Source organism: Geotrypetes seraphini, chromosome 4 (assembly GCF_902459505.1).
Source record: "Geotrypetes seraphini chromosome 4, aGeoSer1.1, whole genome shotgun sequence".
NCBI classification, from domain to species: Eukaryota; Metazoa; Chordata; class Amphibia; order Gymnophiona; family Dermophiidae; genus Geotrypetes; species Geotrypetes seraphini.
The window spans coordinates 217,777,635-217,795,569 of NC_047087.1; the positions used below are offsets into that span (position 1 = coordinate 217,777,635).

The window sequence follows — 17,935 nt, forward strand, 5'->3', positions numbered from 1 at the left end:
ATCTGCTCTGAAAACCTCCATTTCTTTCTTAAAATTATCCATCTTAGTGGTAAATTCCTCTAGTTGTAGTGTACTTTGTACTAAAGCAACTTTCTCTTGAAAGTCAGTGTGGTAAGTATCTAGCTCTTGTTTAGTAGTGTCAATGATCAACAACATTAAGTCATGTGAACATTTGTTTAAGATGGCATTCCATTTTTCTAAGAAATGAACATTATCAAGAAACAACCTGGGCTCAGTGCGCATCCGGAGCCCTCTGGGGATGCGTTTGGCTCTACAATATTCAGCCAACGTAGCAGCATGTAATTCAGCTCTAATCGTGCGTTTCTGCAAAAATGCCAATTGATCCCAATCTACAGTGGTGGTAGACACTTCTTCTTGCGTAAACAGCTTAAATGATGACAATATATCATCTGCTTGCTGATCAGTGTATGATAGTACAGTATCCCAACCGGTAGTCGCCATATGTAACTACCCCAGATAGTAAGTTATTGAAATTCAATATAAACTGCTGGGGAATAAAGTCAAAAATGTGTTCCTAAAGATCCAAATAAGTAAATGCAGCAGATAAAGGAACCAAAAATATGCTTCAGATACCTTATAAACCTTGAGTGGTGCTCAGAAACCAAGATGGCAAATGAAGAACTCAAAACTGGGGACGAACCCCTAGAGAGATTCTTGTGATATCTATCATTGCACCAGTGTATAGTGTAAAGGTACTGAAAAATGTTATTAAACTGTGTTCATAGCTGGTCATATATCCAAAAATTGAAATTGTCCAATGTAATTTTAAAGAGAAGTAGCTTAACAGCTTAATAACTGAACTTAGCTTGAATGTTCAACCCGCGATGGTTCAGCTGGGTTCTGACGCGTTTCGCCCCTATGGCTTCATCAGAGAACCCGCCTAGCTAAAGATGAACACGAATTCAAAATCAATCCTGAAAAAATGAAACAAAAGAACAAGATGCATGACTGTGTTTGATACTGAAAAACATCTTATAAATGCAAGTAAGCAGCAAAGTTAACGACGCTACCGGTGGAATACCTGTGTTGAAACAATGATTTTCAATTTCCTGTGACGTAAGCGCTCAGCTGAGCGCTCGGTTTTATGCAGGGAGAGATGTCAATCACCTAGTGGAGGAACGCCCACCACTCCACTTCTTTATTAAGGCCAGAAGGCCTTAAGTTGTTTCTTGATAATGTTCATTTCTTAGAAAAATGGAATGCCATCTTAAACAAATGTTCACATGACTTAATGTTGTTGATCATTGACACTACTAAACAAGAGCTAGATACTTACCACACTGACTTTCAAGAGAAAGTTGCTTTAGTACAAAGTACACTACAACTAGAGGAATTTACCACTAAGATGGATAATTTTAAGAAAGAAATGGAGGTTTTCAGAGCAGATATCAAAAAAACCAAAATAGGTAAATTCAGACGGGACGAGGGCGATTACATCCGGGGATATGTTTATCCCTGGATGGATCGTAATAAACGTTCCCGCCAGCCAAAAAAACCCACGTACACACAAACATCGAGTGGGTCAGGAGGGGATGATTCTAGCACTGACTCTAGCACTTCCACAACATCAGGTTCGATACAAACCCGTTCTGCCACTGTAAATTTTCAAGGGACGGCCTCCCACAAACAAGGAGGCCCCCGGACGGCCAAGGGGAGACGTCCACCGAAGCCCTGACAGGGACCAATAATAACGTGTTTAACCTATCCACTCGGAGGCTATCTACCAGTGAATTGACAGTTTTATCCAAGGGGCTGTCATTCGTTCCTTTCACGAATTACAATCCATTGGACACTAGGATAAGTCTGTATAAACTCATTAGGAAATGCAATTTAAAATTATTCTTTCAAGACAAACCCAGTGACCCGGAGTTAACTGGTCTTCATAGGCCGTCAACCTGGAATCCTCCAGGCAATTTGGATCCACACTTAACGGTGTTTTATAATTTGGTTGAAAAGGACATAGTCACTTTAGAGGCACAGCAGTCTTACATCAGACGGAATATGTCTCTTGAGATGACCCGGGCGTTACGAAGCTTGGCCCAAGATTCCGACATCGTCATACGGTCAGCTGATAAGGGTGGTGGTATAGTGATTTTAGATACTTCCTCCTACATAATGGAAGCCCGTAGACAATTGAGTGATCCTCATTACTACCAGCCCTTGCCAGGAGACCCTACAGTGGACATTGCAGATTTTATTCAGCATGTCCTTGTACAGGCCTTGGAAAAAGGTATCATCACTGAGAAGGAGTACCGTTATCTCCATCAAAATCACCCGGTCATCCCCGTGATATACTTCGTCCCAAAAATACACAAACATGCTACCAATCCTCCTGGGCGTCCCATAGTTTCGGGCATTGGCTCCATTTTGGAGCCTCTGTCCACCTTTGTGGACCAATATCTCAAACCTTTAGTCACCACTGCGAAGTCATATGTTAAGGACACCACTAGCATGCTGGCTTGGCTCCAGGAGGCTCAATCCATACCTCAGGGAGCCTTATTGGTTACTTTAGACATTCAAGCCTTATACACCAACATCCCTCAATCCAGTGCGATTGAGACCGTGAGGAAATATCTGGAATCTTTACAGTTATCTGCAGCTAGAGTAGACTTTTTAGTCACCTTAGCCACCATAGCTTTGCAGCATAATTATTTTATGTTTGATTCCAAATTTTTTTTGCAAATAAAAGGTACTGCGATGGGGGCAACCATGGCCCCATCTTTAGCATGTCTTTATGTCACTGACTTTGAGGAAACACATATTTATTCTTCCACATATGTTTCTGACATTTACGTTTGGAAGCGATACATCGATGATGTATTTTTGATATGGATTAACACGCTTGAATCTTTTCACCAGTTTCTACAGTGGCTCAATACATGCAACCCACACTTACAATTCACCTCTTGCACTTCTTACACCCAGATTGCTTTTTTAGACATCAACATCACTCTCATTCAAGGGGTCTTTCATACTTCCATACACCGTAAGAACACTGATAGGAACGCTTTGTTACACTATGACAGTTATCATCCACGTCACTTGAGAGATAATTTACCAGTGGGTCAGTTTTTGAGACTCAGGCGTTTGTGCAGTACCACGGAAGAATTTAAACATCGTTCAGAAGATATGTGGCAACGCTTTAAAGACCGAGGGTACCCTCATGGTACCATCAAAAAAGCCTATAAACGGGCTTTATACGCTCATCGTTCCTATTTATTAAATCAAACTTCTGATCTACCTGAATCACGAATGGTATGCACGTTGCCTTACTCTTATCAAGCATTCAATATCAAAAAAATCATCAGCACCCATTGGCATATATTGCAGACACACACATGCCTTGAACAGCCTCCGCTATTCGCATATTCCAGAGGCAGAAACTTGAGGGATCATATATCCACTTCTTATTTTTTCAGTAAATCAGATGACACTGAGACACCCCCCCCGGGGCATTTTAAATGTGGACAGTGTACGGTGTGTGCGCACGCTTTTGAAACCACCAGCATTCAACATCCCCAGCTATTAAGAAAGCAACATATTTTACAACAGCGCACAGATTGCAACACTCAGGGTGTTGTATATTTGATCTTTTGTCCATGTCACATGTTATACGTAGGACATACTACTAGAAGCATTAAGACCCGTATTATTGAACACCTCAGTAAAATCAGAAGAGGAGACATCAATGCCCCGTTGGTTCAGCATTGGCAATCTTCATCTCATCAATTACAGGATTTAAAATTTGTAATTTTGAAGGTGGCACACAGTAATAGAGGGGGCAATTCACAGGCTTGGCTTTGGAAACAAGAACAGAGCTTCATTTTTCACTGGCAGACAGTGGCTCCTTCTGGCCTTAATAAAGAAGTGGAGTGGTGGGCGTTCCTCCACTAGGTGATTGACATCTCTCCCTGCATAAAACCGAGCGCTCAGCTGAGCGCTTACGTCACAGGAAATTGAAAATCATTGTTTCAACACAGGTATTCCACCGGTAGCGTCGTTAACTTTGCTGCTTACTTGCATTTATAAGATGTTTTTCAGTATCAAACACAGTCATGCATCTTGTTCTTTTGTTTCATTTTTTCAGGATTGATTTTGAATTCGTGTTCATCTTTAGCTAGGCGGGTTCTCTGATGAAGCCATAGGGGCGAAACGCGTCAGAACCCAGCTGAACCATCGCGGGTTGAACATTCAAGCTAAGTTCAGTTATTAAGCTGTTAAGCTACTTCTCTTTAAAATTACATTGGACAATTTCAATTTTTGGATATATGACCAGCTATGAACACAGTTTAATAACATTTTTCAGTACCTTTACACTATACACTGGTGCAATGATAGATATCACAAGAATCTCTCTAGGGGTTCGTCCCCAGTTTTGAGTTCTTCATTTGCCATCTTGGTTTCTGAGCACCACTCAAGGTTTATAAGGTATCTGAAGCATATTTTTGGTTCCTTTATCTGCTGCATTTACTTGTTCCAATTTGGGTGCCAGAAAAAAATCAGCACCGAGAGCTATTCTATAAAGAGCGTTCTGAGTTGAGCTGGCTTTAAGAGTGCTTAGAGCCCTTTTCCCTATCCATATTTGGGCACCTGTATTTATGCCAACTGAAACCTGGTGTAAATGCTGGCACCCAACTCTTGGCATTTGGTCACGAGAACGGTGGTATTCTATAACTTGGCGTGCAAATTTTTGGAATGCCCCTGGCCATGCCCCCTTTTGAGTTGAATGCTAGGGGATTTAGGTACATGGGGGTTATAGAATAGTGCACAAGAAGAGACACGTGCAAAATCTAATTAATAGCAATTAACTGCAATAATTGCTAGCATCCACCTACAAAATTTTGATGCGCATTTGTGGGTATCATATATAGAATCCAGGTGAAAATGTATAAACATGACTGAGCCCCATAATAAATTATTTAGGTGGGAGTTAACATAGGGCTTATTTTATCAAGCTGCAGTAGGCGGTTAACGTGCGGAATACCGCGCATTCAACCACCTGCCACGCTAGTTGCTAACGCCTCCATTGACGAGGCGTTAGTTTTTTGGTGTGCCACGGGGGTTAGTGCGTGATGAAATGTCTGACGCGCTAACCCCCATAGTGCACCTTGATAAAAGGAGCCCATAATGTTGGTACAATATCTGCTAGGTTCAGCATATGTGCTGAAAAGTCTATATATATGCTGAACAGCATTCTATAAAGAGCACTCCAGGATGGACTCCTTTTATAGACTAGCATGTGGTATCAGAATCTGTGCTCAGCTTTACATCTACTGAAATCAGGTATAAATTCCAGCATCTAAGTTGGGTATGAATTCTAATTCTATAATACTGTGCGCATTTTAACGGAACGGCCTTGATCCAAGTTTCAAGTTTTAATAAAATTTGATGGATCGCTTAATTGTAATACAAAGCGATGGACAAATCTAAAAACATGTTGTACATTTCTCAGTACGAGGGGACAACATTGTTAACATAAGTCAGACAATAAAACAAAACAGATCCAACAGGAAAATGGGGAAAGAGCTACAATATTTGACAGTAAAGGAGACGAATAGGGGTAAAACGATAAGAAGGGGAGAAGACCACGTATAGGTCTTGCAAAAATTAAAATAGTAATAAAAATTCCAAAAGAAAAATTAGCAATTAAAAGCATCTTTAAAAAGAAAGCATTTCAGTTTGCTTTTGAATCTGTCTATAAGACATTCTTCCCTTAAATATATGGGAAGGGAATTCCACAGTTGTGGAACAACGACAGAGAAAATGTATTGCCTATGGGTATTAATGGATTTCAAAGAAGGTATTGCCAGCCATGTCCCTCCCATCATTGTACCCCCTTTTCAGACCCATGCGGAAATTCTTAGGAGTTATTCTATAACTAGGTACATAAGTGTAGTTAAACTAAACTAAAACTTAACCTTATATACCGGGTCTTCAACCAAAGGAAGCTCAACGCAGTTCACAATAAATTAAAAAAATAAAGTAAACTGAAATACAAGAGTTAGTTGTCAAAATGTTTATCGAATAAAAATGTTTTTAGAAGTTTACGGAAGAGTTGGAAGGAACTGGGACACCTCAAAATTAGGGGAAGTTTATTCCATAATTGGTGAAATTTAAATGCTAGAGAGCCTAAAATTCTTAACTTCTTGGATTCCTTTCCTAGAAGGAAGAGTACGTTCAAATTGATGAATGCCTCTCGCATATGAAAATCTATAAACATTCCATAGCTGAGGAACAAGAGGAGCAAAGATACCATGTAAAAATCTTTAAAACAATAGATAAACACTTAAACTGAATTCTAAAATGAACCGGGAGCCAATGGAGAGAGAAAAGCAAAGGAGTCACATGGTCGAATTTGCTCTTTCCATAGATCAACTTCGCGGCAGTATTCTGAATCAATTGTAGTCTTTGAAAGACAGTTCTTAGTGATGCCAAGACAAATGGCATTACAATAATCTAACCGGGATAATATAATAGATTGGACCATGCAGACATGCCATTTTTGGCCCGTTTTGGTGCCTTGTTTCCATTACAACTTTTTTCAGCACTGAAAAATGAGTGCAGAAATAAGAACATAAGAATAGTCATACTGGGTCAGACCAATAGTCCATCTAGCCCAGTATCCTGCTTCCACAGTAGCAAATCCAGGTCACAAGTGCCTGGCAAAACCTCAAATAGTAGCAACATTCCATTCGATAGGCATGACATATAGAATTTCCTAGTATATGTAATTCTCTGGTTATTTCTGATAAATATGGAAATTGTGCACCTTTCCTATAGAAATGTGGTGTATTATTTTATGACTGGGTGAAAGCAAATGTTATGGGTGAGAGTGGCCCAGTGGTTAAAGCTATAGCCTCAGCACTTTGGGGTTGTGGGTTCAAACCCACTCTGTTCCTTGTGACCCAGGGCAAGTCACTTAATTCTCCTCTTGCCCCAGGTATATTAGATAGATTGTGAGCTATCAAGACAGATAGGGAAAAATGCTTGAGTACCTGAATAAATTCATGTAAACCGTTCTGAGCTCCCCTGGGAGAAAGGTATAGAAAAATGAATAAATACTAATTATTATCTGCCATGGTAAATTACATTTTAATCTTCCATAGCAAATTGTTCTTATTTTATTGGCTTCTCTTTTTAAAAATTTTGTGCCATCAGATTCTCTCAGCAACCATTTGGAATGCCTCAAACTCCATGGATCGCAGGCTGATGAGGAGGAGAAAATCCTTGAAAGTTTAAATGTGATCCTCTTGGCTCTTGCTGAAGACAGTTAAGTATTAACACCATTTTCATAACAGCTATTATGACCATTAAGTCCTGGACAAGAATTGTATTGTTCATTAATGCTACAAGATATGTATTTATTATTCAGAGTGCATAGGAGGAAACTGCAGACTATAATCTATTCCAGATAGTCAAGGTTACCAAGAAATTCACTGACCAAAAGCTGATTAGAATTGAAAAGGATGTGTTCTTATAACATACTTTAACTACTCAACCATACCACTTCCTTAATATCCGCACTATGGGGGTCTTTTACTAAGGCGCGCTAGCCGATTTAGTCCACGCTAAATGCTAACGGGCCCATTATATTCTATGGATGTGTTAGCATTTAGCGTGCGCTATATCAGCTAGCACGCCTTAGTAAAAGACCCCCTATATTAGCTTACATAGTAAACAAAATTAAAGAACTCAAGTGAACTGCTATACTGTACACATTAATCCTCAAAATATCAATTTATTCACTACACTGCTGATTTTATTTAGGTTTGGAGTGATTTATTTCTCTTCCACTTGAAAACAAAGTGAATTACGTGATAAAAGAAATACATAATAAAATATACTGAAAACACAGACATAAAGGGGTAGATTCAATAAAGTGTGCCCAAAGTTATGTGTCAGGATGATACGCGCTAATCTAGTATTCTGTAAAGAGCGCTCTGTACACAACAGCCTTCATAGAATCCTTGACGATTTCATGCAAAACATAAATTAATCATTTTAATTGTTTTATTAATTGGCTTTTAATGCCCACTCTCTCCTGCTACTGATCCCATCGAGTCTCTGAACCCCAGACACCCCCCCCCTCCCGACATCCAATTGGTAGTAGGGATGTCTACTCCTTCCTGCTACCAGCTCTGTCGATCCCCCTACTCCATGACACTCCCCAACATCCCCCTGACATCTCCCGATCCCCCCTAGGAGATGACCAGCAAGAGGGATGCCCACTCTTGTCAGCAGACTCGCTTCTTTCGAAATGGCAGGCCTGCCCCTCCCATGGATGCACTGGGAAGAAGACCTAAGACTCCGGTTGGCCCAGGTGTTTGAGGCCCCTGGGCTAATCAGAGCCTTAGGCCCCTCCCCAGTGCATCCCAGAATATACTGGGAAGGGGAAGGTTTGCCATTTTGGAAGAGGTGGGCCTGCTGGCAGGAAGGAGTGGGCATCTTGCCGGCCATCTCCTAAAGATACAGGGAGGTTCAGAAGGTGTCAGGAGGGATGTTGGGGTGTGAGGGGGTGTCAGGTAGGTGTTGGGAGTGTCAGGGGTTTGCGAGATCAACGGGGCCATCACCAGGAGGAAGTGGGCATCCCTCCTGCCATAGCCGCTCAACTGATTGTGGCATGGGGATTCCCTTGCTATGATCAGCTGATGGGAAGGGATCAGGTGCGATTCTCTAACCAGTGCCTGTGACATGGGCACTGGTTAGAGAATTGGGCTGGTTAGGCAGGGTTGGGCATCTGTCTCTTAAGGCAGACACGATTTTGTATAGGATGCCGGTGTGCGATTCTCAGTCACTTCTTAGGCGACTACAGAAACCAGTGTCCTAAACAGAATTTCCCCCTAAGTATTTTTGTCTGGTAATGATTCACTAATTGTGTGTTAAAAAGTAGGCATGGTTATGGGCGGAGAATAGGCATGGTTTTGTTAGGCATCTGACACTGGCACTGCCAAATTAGGCGAGTGAAAAGCTGGCCTAATTGAGAATGCCTATGTCTAGGACACCTAGCAATGCCTAAGTCCACATAGGCATCGCTAGGCATGATTCTATAAATGGTGCCATTTTCTTTTATTGATAACCACTTGGCATCATTTATAGAATCTGGCACTAGTACCTAACTTTGGGTGTAAACATTTACACCTGCCAAAAGTTGGTGTAAATGTTTGCACCCAACTAATGGCACTTAAGCACAGAAACGCACTCTATAACTTCTGGAAATATTCCTGACCCAACCATGCCTTGCCCATGGCCACGCCACCTTTGGAGTTGCATGCTAAGAAATTTATGAACACATCTTATCAAACAGAATTTAGGGCAGATCTAAGCATAATTCCTAATTATTAGAAAATCAAATCCAGACGCCTCCTACTAAGTTAGACAAACTATATGCACATCTCTAAACATGTATCACTTAAATGTATAGTGTGCTCATTTTAAAAGTTTTGGAATGGCCACAGACCTACTATCCAAAAAGTCTCCATCATTGTCTCCACCGTTGCTCATATGTGTCATTTTCCACAAAAACCTTTTAACAAATATTATACTTAATTTGTGAAGTCCCAACATAAACCTTGTTTCGAAAAGCTGCTCAGCAAACCCCATATCACACATTATTTAACATTGGTCTGGGATTATTCCTCTCTGAAACATTCTTCCAACTTAGAGGAATGCTATCCAAGCCCTTGAGATAGTGTTATATATTCACACTATGTATCCCCCCAAAAAAGGAAACACACAACCCCACATGTGAAAATGTAAACCAGAAAAAAAGGAGTAGGGAATGGACACTGTCAACTAACTTCAGGGACAAGCTGATCCAACACAAAAAGATTGAAAGACTCTTTGTTAGGCCTGCATAATTTTGTGTATATGTTGTATATGTACCAGTTATTTATATATAGTACATATTTTCAATAAATTGATTGTCCCTGAAGTTGGTTGACCATGTCCCTTCCCCACTCCTTTATTCTGGTATATATTCACACTACTCACATTGTTATTTTTGGTATCAGTGTGCAATGAGTAAAGCAATAGGGGAGAGATTTTTGGGGATCATAAGGTCTGTGGTCTTTCCAAAATTATAAAATTAGCACACAATACATTTAAGTTACATGTTTGGCGATATGAACATAGCTTGTCTAACTTATAAGGAGGCCTGTGAATTTGTATTTCCATTCTTTATGTGTATGGTTCATTTATTTCCCGGCATGATGGAGTCAGGTATGCCCCTCATGCTTTTTCAAGTAACTTCTAATTATTACCAATTAATTGCTTGTTAACACTAATTATTTAGTACCAACTTAGCCAATTACTTTGCACACAGATCTGCAATACCATACCATATTGTTTCTTATACCCCGGAAATGTCAACTGGGATCTGCACCCGAAACTGAGCACCCATACAGAATCTAGGTAACAATACGTTGCAAGTTAAACAATTACTCATGCTCTGCAAAATTAAATCACTCACCTGGATCCACCTAACAGCATTTCTCTCATCCCTTCCATCCTGTATAACACACCCTTCATATTGGCACCGATTCGTCACCTGTCCTGTAATGTAATCCAAAAGCTCACACAAATAAAGCTCTAATGTCTAACATTGTCCAGATCTGTGAAGGGAGTTTATTCCATTCATAAGGACTCGCAACTGAAAAAAAGTAATTTTTCTTGTTTTTTTAAGTGCAAATTTTGAAGCAAAGGAACTGAAGGAGGGCCCCTCTGATCTCAAGGCTCTCACAACTTCATAATAAAACAGATGATGATTGCTTCTTTCTTTTTTTCAAGGAAGTTTTAGTTCCTCCTCTGTTTCTGTGTTTCCGTATGGTTCTGTCCTCTTATTTTAAAATGTGCATCACTGGCCATTTAGAAATATTCCATGTGTACAAGATCTGACAATTAGGTTCATGAATTTGCCACTGTGTGCTCACGTTGGCAGCGCTGTACAAACAACTCGGTAAGGTTTCAGAACCTTGGTATATCTGTGTCTCACAGCTGTGTTTGTATCAGTGTCTTGCTGAGTGGTGGTCATTACTGTTGTTGCATGTTTTTGTGTGCCATTGTGAGAATGTCGGGGCTTGAATTAGAGCAACGAACAAACATTAACCCCGCTTTTCACAAAACTGTGAAAGTGGTTTTTAGCACAGGCTAGTACGCTGAATATTCTGCGCTGCTCCTGACACTCATAGAACTCTATGAACATTAGGAGTAGGACAGAGCATTCAGTGTGCCAGCCAGCTTTAGAAACCACTTTCACAGTTTTGTAATGGGGGGGGGGGGGGTAAATTTCTTGTTAAACTTGGCAAGACTGGAAGTGAAATCAGGGACATGTTAGTCCAAGTTTATGAAGATAATGCCATGAAGAAAAAGAGTTCCAAAATTGCTTTGAAGGATAGACTAGGCACTGACGTTGGTGCATAGCTTCCCAAGGAGAGTATTTCGAAGGTGACCCTAGTGATATTCAGCAGAGGTATGTAGCACTTAATTGTCATATTATATCAAGTTTATTAGCATAGTCTTCCAATGACAAAGAATTTTGAGGAGTTGAAGGTACTGCTGGTGACCTTGAGCAAATCACTTAATCCTCCATTGCCAGAGATTGTGATAAGAGCGATAGCATAGCTGATTTTAAGAAAGGTTTGGACAATTTCCTGGAGGAAAAGTCCATAGTCTGTTATTGAGAAAGACATGGGGGAAGCTACTGCTTGCCCTGGATCGGTAGCATGGAATGTTGCTACTCTTTGGGCTTTAGCCAGGTACTAGTGACCTGGATTGGCCACCGTGAGAATGGGCTACGGGGCTTGGTGGACCATTGGGCTGACCCAGTAAGGTTATTCTTATGTTCTTATGCCTTTCAAGCACAAACTTAGGGCTCAACTAAGCTGTGTTAAGGCAATAAATCATGTTATTTGTTAGTCAGCATGCATTAATTGGCAATAGCGTGCTTTACTTCTTAATAAGATTTTCATATAGGCTTTTCCACTGCAATGTGTGTTAAATAGAAATGGGATGCAAATATATGCAAAACAGTTCATTACTTTGAACAATAAATAGCACAGCTCACATTAAACCTTGCAAGCTCTGCAATTCATGGAAATTTATCAATATCTCTGATGTCGTTATCTTTCCTCCCCAGCTGCTAATGCATGACCTAATGCTCCCAGGGAGCAATTTTAAGGGGCAATGCAATCAAAATGTATCCCCCATGCCCTTTCCAAAAATACAACCTTCCTACTCCCAATTCTGCTTAAAGAAATCTCTGCACCCACTGGCATCTACCCAGGATCTGCCTGGTAGGTAGTAGGGAGGCAGAAATAATCCCTAAATACCCCTGCCTAGAGCTACAGCCTCAAAATGATGGCCTCAGTCCCCTAGAGATAGACTTCCTCCAAAGGTTATATCATCTGTCATTCTTGTCCCAATTACTCAATTAATCAATCAACCTTGTGGTGACACATACTAGTATAGAAACATAGAAACATGCCCATCTGTAGTAACTATTATCTCTTTCTCTCTCCGAGAGATCCCACGTGCCTATCCCAGGCCCTCTTGAATTCAGACACAGTCTCTGTTTCCACCACCTCTTCCAGGAGACTGTTCCACACATCTACCACCCTTTCCATGAAAAAGTATTTCCTCAAATTACGCCGGAGCCCATCACCTCTTAACTTCATCCTATGCCCTCGCATTGCAGAGTTTACTTTCAAATGAAAGAGACTCGACTCATGTGCATTTATATTACGTAGGTATTTAAACATCTCTAACTAGAAACAATTTTTGCTGCAGTTATTTATTTATTTATTTAAACATCTCTATCATATCGCCCCTCTCCCGCATTTCCTCCAAAGTATACAGATTGAGATCTAGTATTCAGTATAGTTCCTGGAAGAATTCATGTGCAATGTTATCATCAAAGACTAGAGAGCACTCAATGAAGTTACAGAGTAATACTATTAACACCAATAGGAGGAAATATTTTTTCACTCAGAGAATAGTTAAGCTCTGGAACGTGTTGCCATGTGGTAAGAGTGGTTAATGTAGGTAGTTTAAAAAAAGGTTTGGACAAGTTCCTAGAGGAAAAGTCCATAGTCTGCTGTTGAGTCAGACATGGGGGAAGCACTGCTTGCCCTAGATCGGTGGCATGGAATGCTGCTACTATTCAGGTTTTTGCCAAGTACTTGTGACTTGGCTTGGCCTCCATGAAGACGAGATACAGGGCTAGATGGACCATTATTCTGACCCAGTAAGGCTATTCTTATGATCTTATGTCATCGACATTGTGATCAAATACTGTTTTTAAACCCTCTTCCAAATTATTCTAGTCTTTATAGTTTGGCCTTTCTCAAGATGATCTGGGAATACCACAACCAGACTGGTATCTGGGATGAACCTAAAGAAAATGCAAGAGAGAGATTTGCATGCACTGCCTTCCTAGCTCACAAATTTCTCTCATACATATTCATTATGTTTTTTCTGTAAAAACCAGACTGGCTCGGGAATACATCAGGACTGGCTTCAGAAACACTGGCTTATAGAAAGGGATCAGAACTCTGGTCCTTCAATGTCTCAAACAGATCATGTTCACAGACCAATCCTTTTACTCCTGGCAGAATTCTGCGCAAATATTTTGAAAATTGTGCACAAAATTTTTGAAAATTCTGCAAAATTTATTTGTTGTGTTTTGCATAGAATTCTCCTATTCTGAGGCCTGAAATTCCTTTCTGCCTTTTCCTTTCTCAGGTTCCAGCCTCCTCAGTTTCCTCTTACTGCAACTGCAATTCTGACTTCCTCTAAATCCCAATCCTCTTTCACTCGCACCTTGATTCCCTTCCTTGGCCCCCATTGTCTGCTAGCTCTCTCTCCCTCTCTCCACTGGCTAAGAATCTCTTCCTCCCTTCCCATTCCCTTTCTGGTCTTGGTCACTCTCTCTTTCTCTCTCTACCATCCCCCTACCCCACTTGCGGGTCCAGCATCCATGTCCCCTCACTCCACCCACCATCTCTCTCGCTTTAACCCTGAATCTGTTCCCTACACCCCATGGTCTGGCATCTCTCCCTTTCTCTTTTGTCAAGCATCTCTTCCTTCTCACCCCTTTTTCTGGCCTGGGTTTCATTCTCACCCCCTTTCCCTCTCCACTTACAGGTCTAGCATTCATGATCCCCTCCTATATCCCCCCTCCCCTACTTGCAGTCCAGCATATATGTCCCCTCCTCTTCCTCCCTACTTGCAGTCCAGCATCCATGTTCCCTCCTCCAACCTACCCCATTTGTAATCCAGCATCTATGTCCCCTCCTCTCTCTCCCATCACAGGCCTAGCATCCACGTTCCCTCCCCCTTCCCAAATTGTGGTCCAGCATCCATGTCTCCACTCCCTCCATTTCTCCTGCATGGGTCTGGCCTCTCTATGATCGACCCTCCCTCCCGTGAGATCAGACATACCTATGGGCCTCCCAGAGCAGCAGCAGCTGGACGGCAAAGACAGTGCTGTGAATGGGCTGCTTGCATCCAGCCCTGCCAGGGCCTTCCTTCTGCCACATCATCTATCTACAAAAAATAATTTAGCAGAGAGAAGGCCCTGATAGGCGCTTCCACTGCTGGCCAGCTGCTGCCAGTGCTGCTTCTTTGGGAGGCCTGCAGGCATGGCTGATCTCATGGGTGGTGGGTCATTTGAAGGAAGAGAGGCAAGACGTGGGGGAAAAGGATGGGATGGGGACAGATACAAGGGCAGAACAGAAGATTTGTGCAGAATTCTGCACAGATGGGGAATTTTGTGCAAATTCTGTGCTGTGCAGTTGCACAGAATTCCACCAGGAATATCCTTTAGACATGCCAAGCCAGTCAGATTTTCAGGATATCCATAGTTAATATACAGTATATGAGATAGTTACATATAATGAAGGCAATGCATGCAAATCTATCTCGTATTATACATTTTGGGCCATATTTGATATATGCACCCCCAAACAAATCAATACATGCTCTTTATAAAATTCCCAGGCTCCATCTAACTTCATTTCTCTCATCCCTTCTATTCTATATATCACACTCTTCATATTGGCACTGGCTCTTCCTCTGTCTTATAATACAATCCAAAACCTCTCACAAATATGGGATGATAATTAGAAACATCTGTGGAAGTTAGATTTGAATTCTTCAAAACAGGAGTGAGGACAATACATTACATTACATTACATTACATTAGGGATTTCTATTCCGCCCTTACCTTGCGGTTCAAGGCGGCTTACAAGAGATTTATAAACTGGGTTACAATGGAGGAACCGATGATAAATTAGGGTGGTAAATAGATAATTTTGGGCAAGGATAAATACAGTTTACAGGAAGTGTGTAAATGGAAGTTACATTAGTAGCATAGTTGTTATTGCTGGTGTAGTGAGGGTAGATTTTTGTCTATTTTGGCGTTGTTAATAGTAGGTGAAGTTAGGGCTGATTTAGGAATTTCTTAAAAAGTATTGTTTTTATTTCTTTTCTGAATGTCTTATAGTCTGATGTGGTCATCAGCAGGTTAGAGATCCTGGTATCCAGTTTTGCGGCTTGAGTGGCTAGGAGGCCATCATGAAGCTTTGATCTTTTTAATTCATTGATCGGAGGAGGTTTGAATGGGGAGTGCGCTTTTCTGTGCCTGAGTGTGGATGCTTGTTTGAGGCGGTTATTCAGGTAAGAGGGACTGTCTCCATTTAGGGATTTAAATAGCATGCAGTAGAATTTGAATTGTATTCTTTCTTGGATTGGTAGCCAATGTGAGTTGATATAAGCTTCTGTGATGTGGTCATATTTTCTCAATGAGAAGATGAGTCTCAAGGCTGTATTTTGGATTGTTTGAAGTTGTTTGATCATAGTAGCAGGGCATGGGAGGAAAAGGATGTTGCAGTAGTCTAGCAGTCCTAGGATTAGGGATTGTACTATAAGCTGGAATTGATTTCTTTCAAAGAATTTCCGGACTTGTCTCAGATTTCTCATGATTGTGAAGGATTTCTGGATTGTTTTGTTTATTTGCGGTTGCATGGTACAGCATATATCTATGGTCATTCCTAGTAGTTGGATTGGATGGGATAGTTGATTGAGTTGAGTTCTAAATTGGTTGTGGTTTGGATTTTGTCATTTTCGAAGAGGATGAATTTAGTTTTGTCTGGGTTGAGTTTAAGTTTGTGATCTTTCATCCATAACATAACTGTATTAAGTGTTCGTTGTAGGATGTTTGGCGTGGTGGGTTTAGGCTGATCATAAGGTATGAGGATGGTAATGTCGTCCGCGTGGCTATAGGTGGTTATACCTAGATTGTTCAGGTGTGTTCCGAGAGAAGCAGTGTATAGGTTGAAGAGGGTGGGGGATAGTGGGGAACCCTGTGGAACTCCTCAGGGGTTTGACCAAGGTTCTGATTTTTCGTTGTTTGATTTTACGCTGTAGGTTCTGGATTTTAGGAAGCCTTCAAACCAAGAGTATACTTTATCAGAGATGCCTATTGCGTCCAAGATTTGCAGAAGGATATTGTGATCAACTAGGTCAAAGGCTGCAGTCGGGTCTAATTGTATAAGGAGCATTTTTTTCCCTGTACTGAGGTGTTGTCTGATTGTGTCCATAAGGGAGCCTAGGAGAGTTTCTGTGCTGAAATTTGTTCTGAAGCCAGATTGCGTGGGGTGGAGTAGGTTATGGTCATCCAGATAGTTAGTGAGTTGTTTGGCTACTAGGCCTTCTGTAAGTTTGACGTATAGTGGTATAGAGGCAATAGGTCTGAAGTTGGAAGGTTGGTCTGGTGGTCCTTTTGGATCTTTTTGGATTGGAGTGATGATGATCTGTGATCGTGGATTGAATCCATTGTAGAAGTAGTGTACGGAATTTTACACTGGAGGTAGTAAGGAGATAAGAACGGCAGTGGTTGTAGTCACAGGAGGCGTGGCTGTATTTTTTGTAGAGGTTATTGAATTCGGGCCATTGTATGTTGGTGAATTGAGACCAAGTTCTGTCTGCTGCGGTTGAATCTTTTTCTGTGGGGTGAATTGTGATTATGTTTGGGTGGGATGGGGTAGAATCGAGGGTGGCTCTGGCATTGGTAATTTTGTTCTTGAAGTGGTCTGCCAAGAGGGTAGCAGATGGTGGTGGGGTATTGTTTGTGGTTGTGTAGGGTTTGGTGTCTGTCAGATCTTTTAAGATTTGGAAAAGTTTTTTGGGGTCTTGGGTTTCTGTGCCTATAAGATTTGTGTAATGAGTTTTCCTCTTGTCTTTTAGTAGTCGTTTGTATTGTTTGATGATGTTTTTCCAAGCAATTTTTGTTTGGTCTAGGTTTGTTTTTCTCCATTTTCTTTCTAATCTTCTACACTGTCTTTTGAGTTGGAGCAGTTCATTGTCAAACCATGGGTCTGATCTTCTGCTGGTTCTGGTTTTGGTTTGTAGTGGGGCTAGTTCATCAAGGATGTTGGTGGACATATGTTTCCAGTGAGAGATGAAGTTTTTTGGGTCTTGGTTTTGGATTGATTCATCTACTTTTGACCAGAAGGTGGTTGGTTCGGTATATTTGCGTGAGGTGTATGTTATTTTTTTAGATTGAGGTGTGGTTTTGGTCTTGTTCCAGTTGATTTTGAAGTTGTATGTGAAGTGGTCTGACCAAAGCGATGGGGACCAGGTTCCTTTGGGGGTTTGAATTGCTGGGGTGGATGGCTGGTGCGTCATGAATGCTGCAATGTCCAGTTGATGGCCTTTTTCATGTGTGGTTTGTGGGTTTAGGATTTGGAAGGACAGGGCATTGAGGAATGATAGACAGTTTTTTGCTGGTGTGGAAGTTGGGTCTTCTAGGTGAAGATTTAGGTCTCCTAGGATAAGGTTGTATTCCGCAGTTAAGGAGTTTTGGTAAATGAAGTTTTCAAATTCCGGTCTCACTGTGGTCCAGTTGCCTGCCGTTATA

General features: G+C 41.2%; 1 protein-coding gene across 1 annotated transcript in view; it reads left to right on the forward strand.

Moving 5' to 3' along the window:
- The window catches only part of LOC117360128 (rap1 GTPase-GDP dissociation stimulator 1-like), a 124,947-nt gene that overhangs the window by 33,991 nt on the left and 73,021 nt on the right, over positions 1-17,935 (forward strand). Inside the window, exon 2 of the mRNA XM_033943833.1 lies at positions 7,180-7,290. Within this exon, the coding sequence (XP_033799724.1) occupies positions 7,180-7,290 (111 nt within the window). The remainder of the gene's footprint in view (positions 1-7,179; positions 7,291-17,935) is intronic.